General features: G+C 47.6%; 1 protein-coding gene across 1 annotated transcript in view; it reads right to left on the bottom strand.

Annotated features, from left to right (window-relative positions):
* Positions 1 to 4364: 4364 nt before the first annotated feature.
* LOC126350161 (protamine) overlaps positions 4365 to 10058 on the bottom strand; it is a 60864-nt gene continuing 55170 nt past the window's right edge. Inside the window, exon 3 of the mRNA XM_050002497.1 lies at positions 4365 to 4804. Within this exon, the coding sequence (XP_049858454.1) occupies positions 4498 to 4804 (307 nt within the window). The 3' untranslated portion in view covers positions 4365 to 4497. The remainder of the gene's footprint in view (positions 4805 to 10058) is intronic.

Raw genomic sequence — 10058 nt, 5'->3', positions numbered from 1 at the left:
TGGTGTAACAAGCCGAAACTCGATTCGTTACCAAATAAATATAATTTTTCAGGATATTAGGAAGTGTTAGTTATTTAATACACTCCTGGAAATGGAAAAAAGAACACATTGACACCGGTGTGTCAGACCCACCATACTTGCTCCGGAGACTGCGAGAGGGCTGTACAAGCAATGATCACACGCACGGCACAGCGGACACACCAGGAACCGCGGTGTTGGCCGTCGAATGGCGCTAGCTGCGCAGCATTTGTGCACCGCCGCCGTCAGTGTCAGCCAGTTTGCCGTGGCATACGGAGCTCCATCGCAGTCTTTAACACTGGTAGCATGCCGCGACAGCGTGGACGTGAACTGTATGTGCAGTTGACGGACTTTGAGCGAGGGCGTATAGTGGGCATGCGGGAGGCCGGGTGGACGTACCGCCGAATTGCTCAACACGTGGGGCGTGAGGTCTCCACAGTACATCGATGTTGTCGCCAGTGGTCGGCGGAAGGTGCACGTGCCCGTCGACCTGGGACCGGACCGCAGCGACGCACGGATGCACGCCAAGACCGTAGGATCCTACGCAGTGCCGTAGGGGACCGCACCGCCACTTCCCAGCAAATTAGGACACTGTTGCTCCTGGGGTATCGGCGAGGACCATCTCAACCGTCTCCATGAAGCTGAGCTACGGTCCCGCACACCGTTAGACCGTCTTCCGCTCACGCCCCAACATCGTGCAGCCCGCCTCCAGTGGTGTCGCGATAGGCGTGAATGGAGGGACGAATGGAGACGTGTCGTCTTCAGCGATGAGAGTCGCTTCTGCCTTGGTGCCAATGATGGTCGTATGCGTGTTTGGCGCCGTGCAGGTGAGCGCCACAATCAGGACTGCATACGACCGAGGCACACAGGGCCAACACCCGGCATCATGGTGTGGGGAGCGATCTCTTACACTGGCCGTACACCTCTGGTGATCGTCGAGGGGACACTGAATAGTGCACGGTACATCCAAACCGTCATCGAACCCATCGTTCTACCATTCCTAGACCGGCAAGGGAACTTGCTGTTCCAACAGGACAATGCACATCCGCATGTATCCCGTGCCACCCAACGTGCTCTAGAAGGTGTAAGTCAACTACCCTGGCCAGCAAGATCTCCGGATCTGTCCCCCATTGAGCATGTTTGGGACTGGATGAAGCGTCGTCTCACGCGGTCTGCACGTCCAGCACGAACGCTGGTCCAACTGAGGCGCCCGGTGGAAATGGCATGGCAAGCCGTTCCACAGGACTACATCCAGCATCTCTACGATCGTCTCCATGGGAGAATAGCAGCCTGCATTGCTGCGAAAGGTGGATATACACTGTACTAGTGCCAACATTGTGCATGCTCTGTTGCCCGTGTCTATGTGCCTGTGGTTGTGTCAGTGTGATCATGTGATGTATCTGACCCCAGGAATGTGTCAATAAAGTTTCCCCTTCCTGGGACAATGAATTCACGGTGTTCTTATTTCAATTTCCAGGAGTGTATTAGCTAACAAATCTGGAACTGCTCAATTGTTCGTTTTGCCAATTTTCTATTAGAAACTAAAATACGAAATACGCTATGTTTGTGGCAAGGTATCGAAAAAGTACTTTCATGTATTCGTGAGAACACCTTTGAAATTATAGAAACAGTCGTACAAAGAAATATGCATAGTGTTCAAATGCAACGTACAGCTCCTTCCCGTGTCTACAATGCGATTTTCTAAACGTCTCCATGGCAATGCCTGTTCATAGCTCTACAGGATGCTCTAAAATTCCCCTTACAAACGTCTGGGACTTGTAGAGGGTACTGAGTAGATAATATTTGAGATGGGAACCCATGACTCGAAACTTACCGTTCCCTTGCTAGAACCTTTTCAAAGTATGTTGGTAAAGCGACCACTTTTACAAGTAATTTATTAGGTGCGACCCAGAACATCAGTTGTCCGATGATTCCAGTTATTAATAACCAAAGATTTCGTTGACGGGATTTGCTCAATTTATGCAATACTGCCCCTTCCAATCCGGGTGTGCGGTGTCTTGCTCGATCACCACCTTCTGAAGGAAGCCTTTGCGTAATTGTGGCGAAAAGAGTATGATATGGAGTCTGAAGCTGTAGATATCGATCTCGATAAAGGCAACGAGCAGCTCCTCCATTACCGTGAGCTTCGCCATACAGAAGGATCATGTTGGTGTATTCTGCAAACGTGTACTCAACCATGTAGCTTTAACACCCACACACAGGTGATTGAGGCTCGAACCAGAACAGAGAGCTAGGAGAGATCTCAAATTACATCAGCCGATCCTAAGAAAGCACCCCTCACCATGACTACCCTGTTGAACAGCTACGTAGCAGACATGTATGAAACGGTTGTGGCACGGAAATGGTACGTACCTGGACGTGGGTTCCAGTTCCAAACATTGTCTAGAAGTCTGTAAGGGGAACATTATAGCATCTCGTATAGACGGGTGTTGTTCTCGTCGAAAGCCGTTTGCGTGGTGTCCTAGTAGCAAAGTAGTACGCATCTCAGTATTTATGACAACCTATCTCCTGAACTATGTACGGTACTATATTATTTATGTGTAGATGCTTTCAGCGGCATATATGGATACTCTCCGCGAAATTTATTGCGACTATAGTTAGTAGCACAGAAGCAAGCCGTTTAAACGTCATGTGTGAAGCGAATTTTGTCACAATCACATCGCGTATGAAGCCGTATCTCGTGAGGTGTGATAGGTAAGTGGTTCTTATCTCCACGGCGATTATTTCCTGACTGTAAGGTATATGCACACATCTAAAAAGTTTTGCATCACCTAGGTTCACGGAGTTCCGGAACCTGTACAGCAAATTGAAATAGAGATCAACATAAATATCACTTCCGCCCTTTTTATTGCTCATGAAAATCACACATTACATGTTGTACCACAATACGGCGAGACCTTCAGAGCTGGTGGTCCAGATTGCTGTACATACCGTTACCTCTAATACCCAGTAACACGTTCTCTTTCATTGATGCTCGTCTGTATTCGTCGTGGCATACTATCCAAAAAATCATCAAGCCACTGTTGGTCTAGATTGTCCCACTCCTCAACAGATATTTGGCGTAGATACCTCAGAGTGATTGATTGGGCTGTCACGTCGTCCATAAACAGCCCTTTTCTATCTATCCCAGGCATGTTCGATAGAGTTCATTTCTGGAGAACATGCTGGCTACTCTAGTCGAGCGATGTCGTTATCCTGAAGGAAGTCATTCACAAGATGTGCACGACGGGGGCGTGAATCGTCGTCCATGAAGACGAATGCCTCGCCAATATGCTGTCGATATGGTTTTACTGGCATTCACATACCGTACAGCCATTACGGCGCCTTTCATGACCACCAGCGGCGTTTGTTGTCACCACATAATGCCATCCCAAAACACCAGGGAGCCTCCACCTTGCTGCACTCGCTGGACAGTGTGTCTAAGGCGTTCAGCCAGACCGGGTTGCCTCGAAACATGTCTCCAATGATTGACTGGTTGAAGGCCTATGCGACACTCATTGGTGAAAAGAACGTGATGCCAATCCTGAGCGGTCCACTCGGCATGTTGTTGGGCCATCTGTACCGCAGTGCATGGTGTCGTGGTTACAAAGATGGACATCGCCATGGACGTTGGGAGTGATATTGCGCATCATGCAGCCTACTGCCCACAGTTTGAGTCGTAACACGACGCCCTGTGGCTGCACGAAAAGCATTATTCGGCCGGCATGGTGGCGTTGCTGTTAGGGTTCCTCCAAGCCGTAATCCATAGGTAGGTGTCATCCACTGCAGTAGTAGCCCTGGGGCGGCCTGAGCGAGGGATGTCATCGACAGTTCCTGCCTCTCTGTTTATCTCCTCTATTTCCGAAGAACATCTCTTTGGTTCACCCCGAGACGCCTGGACACTTCCCTTGTTGAGAGCCCTTCCTGGCACAAAGCAACAATGCGGACGCGATCGAACCGCGGTAGTCACCGTCTAGGCATGGTTAAATACAGACAACACGAGCCGTGTACCTCCTTCCTGGTGGAATGACAAACTGATTGGCTGTCGGTCCCCTTCCGTCTCATAGATGCTGCTCATGCATGGTTGTTTACATCTTTGGGCGGGTTTAGTGACATCTCTGAACACCCAAAGGGTCTGCGTCTGTGATACAATATTCCCAGTCAAAGTCTATCTTCAAGAGTTCTGCGAACCGGGGTGATGCAAAACGTTTTTGATGCATGTAAGTACCAAGTTTGGTTGAAATCGCACCAGAGGTTCAGGAGTAGGTTTAAAACACACACAAACACACACATACATCGTTCAGCTTCGTAGATTCTCACATTTAAACAAATCAAAATGCTGTAGCTAATCCAAAACTACATTTATTTTTGTAGACAATTATATAGCGCTCTGTAAAACACACAGTAAAATTTGGGTATATCGGTAAAGACACGCGGGGCGAGACGATGAGACCAGACACATGCACAGGGACTGGGGCGCTACCTCCTGCCGCTGCGACTGCGATGCCTGCGCGCGGCGAGACTGCAGCTGCGCGGCCGCCTGCGGAAGCACCTCTTGGGGGTTCTGCAGCGAACGCGGCGCGCCATGGCCTGGTAGCGCTCCTTCTGGTTGCATGTCATGCGCCGCCAACGGCGAGACGCCATACAGATGAGCTCGTTGCGAGGGCAGCAGGGGTACTTGCGCTTGAGCGCGCGCAGGAAGTTGAAGAAGGCGCTCACAGTCATGCGGCCGTGGCCACCCTTGCGCCGCCTCGGCCGGCAGCTCCGACGTCGGCGCCGCCCACATCTGCGAGCGAAACAACAGTGTGCTGTGGCTACCTACAGTTCGAAGGGGATTTCAGCATCTAACATCTACAATCAAGCACGAAGACAACAGGAGAGAGCAACACAGGTTATGCGATATTTAGTCCCAAACTCCAGATAGCCCCAAAATATAAATTACCAGATCTACTTCCTCCTATCTGGCCTAAACAGCCGCATTATGAAAGGCGATAAAATATCGTATGAGGCGGAAACACGCATTCTATGCAATATTATCAGATTCGGAAGTGTACCTCGAGAACCACCCTCCCCGCATGAACCATGGACCTTGCCGTTGGTGGGGAGGCTTGCGTGCCTCAACGATACAGTTAGCCGTATCGTAGGTGCAACCACAACGGAGGGGTATCTGTTGAGAGGCCAGACAAACGTGTGGTTCCTGAAGAGGGGCAGCAGCCTTTTCAGTAGTTGCAGGGGCAACAGTCTGGATGATTGACAGACCTGGCCTTGTAACACTTACCAAAACGGCCTTGCTGTGCTGGTACTGCGAACGGCTGAAAGCAAGGGGAAACTACAACCGTAGTTTTCCCGAGGGCATGCAGCTTTACTGTATGATTAAATGATGATGCCGTCCTCTTGGATAAAATATTTCGGAGGTAAAATAGTCCTCCATTCGGATCTCTGGATGGGGACTACTCAAGAGGACGTCGTTATCAGGAGAAAGAAAACTGGCGTTCTACGCGTCGAAGCGTGGAATGTCAGATCCGTTAATCGGGTAGGTAGATTAGAAAATTTAAAAAGGGAGATGGATAGGTTAATGTTATAGTTGGAATTAGTGAAGTTCGGTAGCAGGAGGAACAAGACGTTTGGTCAAGTGAATACAGGGTTATAAATACAAAATCAAATAGGGCTAATACAGGAGTAAGTTTAATAATGAATAAAAAATAGGAGTGCGAGTAAGCTACTACAAACAGCATAGTGAAGGCATTATTGTGGGCAAGGTAGACACAAAGCCCTTGCCTACTACAGTAGTTCAAGTTTATATGCCAACTATCTCTGCAGATGATGAAGAAATTGATGAAATGTATGATGATATAAAAGTAATTATTCAGGTAGTGAAGGAGGAGGAGGAGATTAGTGTTTAACGTCCCTTCGACAACGAGGTCATTAGAGACAGAGCGCAAGCTCGGGTTAGGGAAGGACGGGGAAGGAAATCGCCCGTGCCCTTTCAAGGGAACCATCCCTGCATTAGCCTGAAAGGATTTAGGGAAATCACGGAAAACCTAAATCAGGATGGCCGGAGACGGGATTGAACCGTCGTCCTCCCGAATGCGAGTCCGGGTAGTGAAGGGAGCCGAAAGTCTAAGGCGGCTTCCTCTTGCATTTCTTAGCCCCAATCCATATTCACCTACTACGTTTCCTTCTCTTCCATTTTCTACTGTCGAATTACAGTCACCCATGACGGGTGACTGTAATTCGACAGTAGGAAAAGGAAGAGAAGGAAACGTAGTAGGTGAATATGGATTGGGGCTAAGAAATGCAAGAGGAAGCCGCCTGGTAGAATTTTGCACAGAGCATAACTTAATCATAGCTAACACTTTGTTCAAGAATCATGAAATAAGGTTGTATAGATGGAAGAACCCTGGAGACACTAGATGGTTTCAGATAGATTTTATAATGGTAAGACAGAGATTTAGGAACCAGATTTTAAATTGTAAGACATTTCCAGGTCACATGTGGACTCTGACCACAATCTATTGGTTATGAACTGTAGATTAAAACTGAAGAAACTGCAAAAAGGTGGGAATTTAAGGAGATGGGACCTGGAAAAAATGACTAAACCAAAAGTTGTTCAGAGTTTCAAGGAGAGCATAAGGGAACAATTGACAAGACTATAAGAAAGAAATACAGTAGATGAAGAATGGGTAGCTTTGAGGGATCAAGTAGTGAAGGCAGCAGAGGATCAAGTAGGTTAAAAGACGAGGGCTAGTAGAAATCCTTGAGTAACAGAAGATATACTGAATTTAATACATGAAACAAGAAAAATGAAAATGCAGTAAATGAAGCAGGCAAATGGGAATACAAACGTCTTAAAATGAGATCGACAGGAAATGCAAAATGGTTAAGCAGGGATGTCGAGAGGACAAATGTAAGGGTGTAGAGGCTTATCTCACTAGGGGTAAGATAGATACTGCCTACAGGAAAATTAAAGAGACCTTTGGGGACAAGAGAACCACTTGTACGAATATCAAGAGCTCAGATGGAAACCCAGTTTTAAGCAAAGAAGGGAAAGCAGAAAGGTGGAAGGAGTATATAGAGAGTCTATACAAGGGCGATGTACTTGAGGACAATATTATGGAAATGGAAGAGGATGTAGATTAAGATGAAATTGGAGACACGATGCTGCGTGAAGAGTTTGACAGAACACTGAAAGACCTGAGTCGAAACAAGGCCCCCGGAGTAGACAACATTCCATTGGAACTACTGACAGACTTGGGAGAGCCAGTCCTGACAAAACTCTACCATCTGGTGAGCAAGATGTATGAGACAGCCGAACTACCCGCAGACTTCAATAAGAATATAATAATTCCAATCCCAAAGAAAGCAGGTGTTGACAGATGTGAAAATTGCCGTACTATCAGTTTAATAAGTCACAGCTGCAAAATAACGCTAGTTATTTACAGAAGAATGGAAAAAACTAGGACATCGGGGAAGATCAGTTTGGATTCCGTAGAAATGCTGGAACACGTGAGGCAATACTGACCCTACGACTTATCTTAGAAGAAAGATGAAGGACAGCCTAACCTACGTTTTTAGCATCTGTAGACTTAGAGAAATCTTTTGACAATGTTGACTGGAATACTTTCTTTCAAATTCTGAAAGTGGCAGGGGTAAAATACAGGGAGCGAAAGGCTATTTACAATTTGTACAGAAATCAGATGGCAGTTATAAGAGTCGAGGGACATGGAAGGGAAGCACGCGGTTGGGAAGGGAGTGAGACAGGGTTGTAGCCTCTCTCCGATGCTATTCAATCTGTATGTTGAGGAAGCAGTAAAGGAAACAAAAGAAAAGTTCGTAGTAAGTATTACAATCCATGGAGAAGAAATAAAAACTTTGAGGTTCGCCGATGACATTGTAATTCTGTCAGAGAGAGCAAAAGACTTGGAAGAGCAGTTGAACGGAATGGACAGTGTCTTGAAAGGAGGGTATAAGATGAGCATCAACAAAAGCAAAACAAGGATAAGGAAACATAGTCGAATTAATTCCGGTGATGCTGAGGGAATTAGATTAGGAAATGAGACACTTAAAATAGTGAAGGAGTTTTTCTATTTGGGGAGTAAACTGCCGTCTGCTTCACGTCTGCTGCGCAGCGAGCTATCTTATTAGCTAAGTATTAACTGTATCTTTCTTTCTTGTCACTTCTTCTTCCGTGTGTTTTTGCTTTTAGGAAGCTTTAATTGTCGAGTGCTAGTAATAGTGTTTCATACATTTCATGTTTGTTTTGAATACAGTCAGAGAGAGTCCCTTTAATCAACCATAGTGCCACCAGTGCTAGTGTTTGTTTTCAATACAGTCCAGAGACAGATAGTGCTATTTTCATTGTTTTCTACAAGAAGTGGCTAGCAACCACAGTTTAGTCAACAATTAGCCGCCTTTAGTGAATTAGCAGTCTAGTTAAAAGTTGAGTAACTCTCTAAGGTAAATTGATTTCTTAGGATGGATAGGATGTGTGACTGCTGTGTACGGCCGCAGGAGGAGCTGGCCACTGTTCGCGAACAGCTTAACGTGTTGATGGCCGCGGTCAGACGTCTTCAGGCTGCTGCCTCGGAGTGTAGCGGCAGTGGGGAGTCTGGTGCGTCGCATGGTACACCCCAGGTGTTACACGCTTCACCCACTGTCCCTGCTGTCGAGACATCTTCGCGGGTACCGGGCGCGGTTGGGCCACCCTTTCCCCAGGGGAAGTGGCGGATTCCTCGGCGTTCGCGGCGCTCGAGGCGGAGAGTCAATGTGGAGGCTGGCCGTGTGGCATCGCCCGCTCTGCCTGTGAGTGGACATGTGGCCGCTCCTTAAGCAAGGTCTGAGCAGGCACACGGGGGGAGGGGTTTATTAGTTACTGGGAGCTCCAACGTCAGGCTCGTGATGGAGCCCCTTAGGGAAATAGAGGAAAGGTCGGGGAAGAAGGCCAGTGTTCACTCTGTCTGCTTGCCGGCGGCTCACATCCGAGATGTGGAGGAGGCCATGCCGGCGGCGATAGAGAGCACTGGGTGCACCCAACTGCAAATTGTTACTCATGTCGGCACCAATGACTCCTGCCGTCTGGGTTCAGAGGTCATCCTCAGTTCGTACAGGCGGTTGGCGGAATTGGTGAAAGTGGAAAGCCTCGCTCGCGAAGTGGAATCTGAGCTAACTATTTGTAGCACCGTTCCCAGAACCGATCGCGGTCCTCTGGTTTGGAGCCGAGTAGAAGGCTTAAACCAGAGGCTCAGACGATTCTGCGGAGATCTGGGGTGCATATTTATCGACATCCGCTATCTGGTGGAGAAATGTAGGTTCCCCCTGAATAGGTCAGGCGTGCACTACACGCAGGAAGCGGCTACAAGGGTAGCGGAGTACGTGTGGAGAGCACATGTGGGTTTTTTAGGTTAGAGAATTCCCTCCCTAGGCCCGACAAGACGCCTCCTGAGACGCGGCAAGGTAGGAGTAGGCAAAATGTAACAGGGAATAACAGTATTAATGTGCTAATAGTAAACCGCAGGAGCGTCTATAGAAAGGTCCCAGAACTGCTCTCATTAATAAATGGTCACAATTCAAATATAGTACTAGGGACAGAAAGTTGGCTGAAACCAGACGTAAAAAGTAATGAAATCCTAAACTCAGATTGGAATGTATACCGCAGAGACAGGCTGGACAGTGAAGGGGGAGGCGTGTTTATAGCGATAAGAATTGCAATAGTATCGAAGGAAATTGACGGAGATCCGAAATGTGAAATAATTTGGGTGAAGGTCACGGTTAAAGCAGGCTCAGACACGGTAATTGGATGTCTCTGTAGGCCCCCTGGCTCAGCAGCTGTTGTGGCTGAGCACTGAAGGATAATTTGGAAAATATTTCGAGTAGATTTCCCCACCACAGTTCCTTGTGGAGATTTTAATTTGCCGGATATAGACTGGGAGACTCAAACGTTCATAAGGGGTGGCAGGGACAAAGAATCCAGTGAAATGTTTTTAAGTGCTTTATCTGAAAACTACCTTGAGCAGTTAAACAGAGAACCGACTCGTGGCGAT

The sequence above is a fragment of the Schistocerca gregaria genome, chromosome 1 (genome assembly GCF_023897955.1).
Source record: "Schistocerca gregaria isolate iqSchGreg1 chromosome 1, iqSchGreg1.2, whole genome shotgun sequence".
Taxonomy (NCBI): domain Eukaryota; kingdom Metazoa; phylum Arthropoda; class Insecta; order Orthoptera; family Acrididae; genus Schistocerca; species Schistocerca gregaria.
Note: the sequence above shows the minus strand (reverse complement) of the source record. Positions and strands in the feature narration are given on the sequence as shown.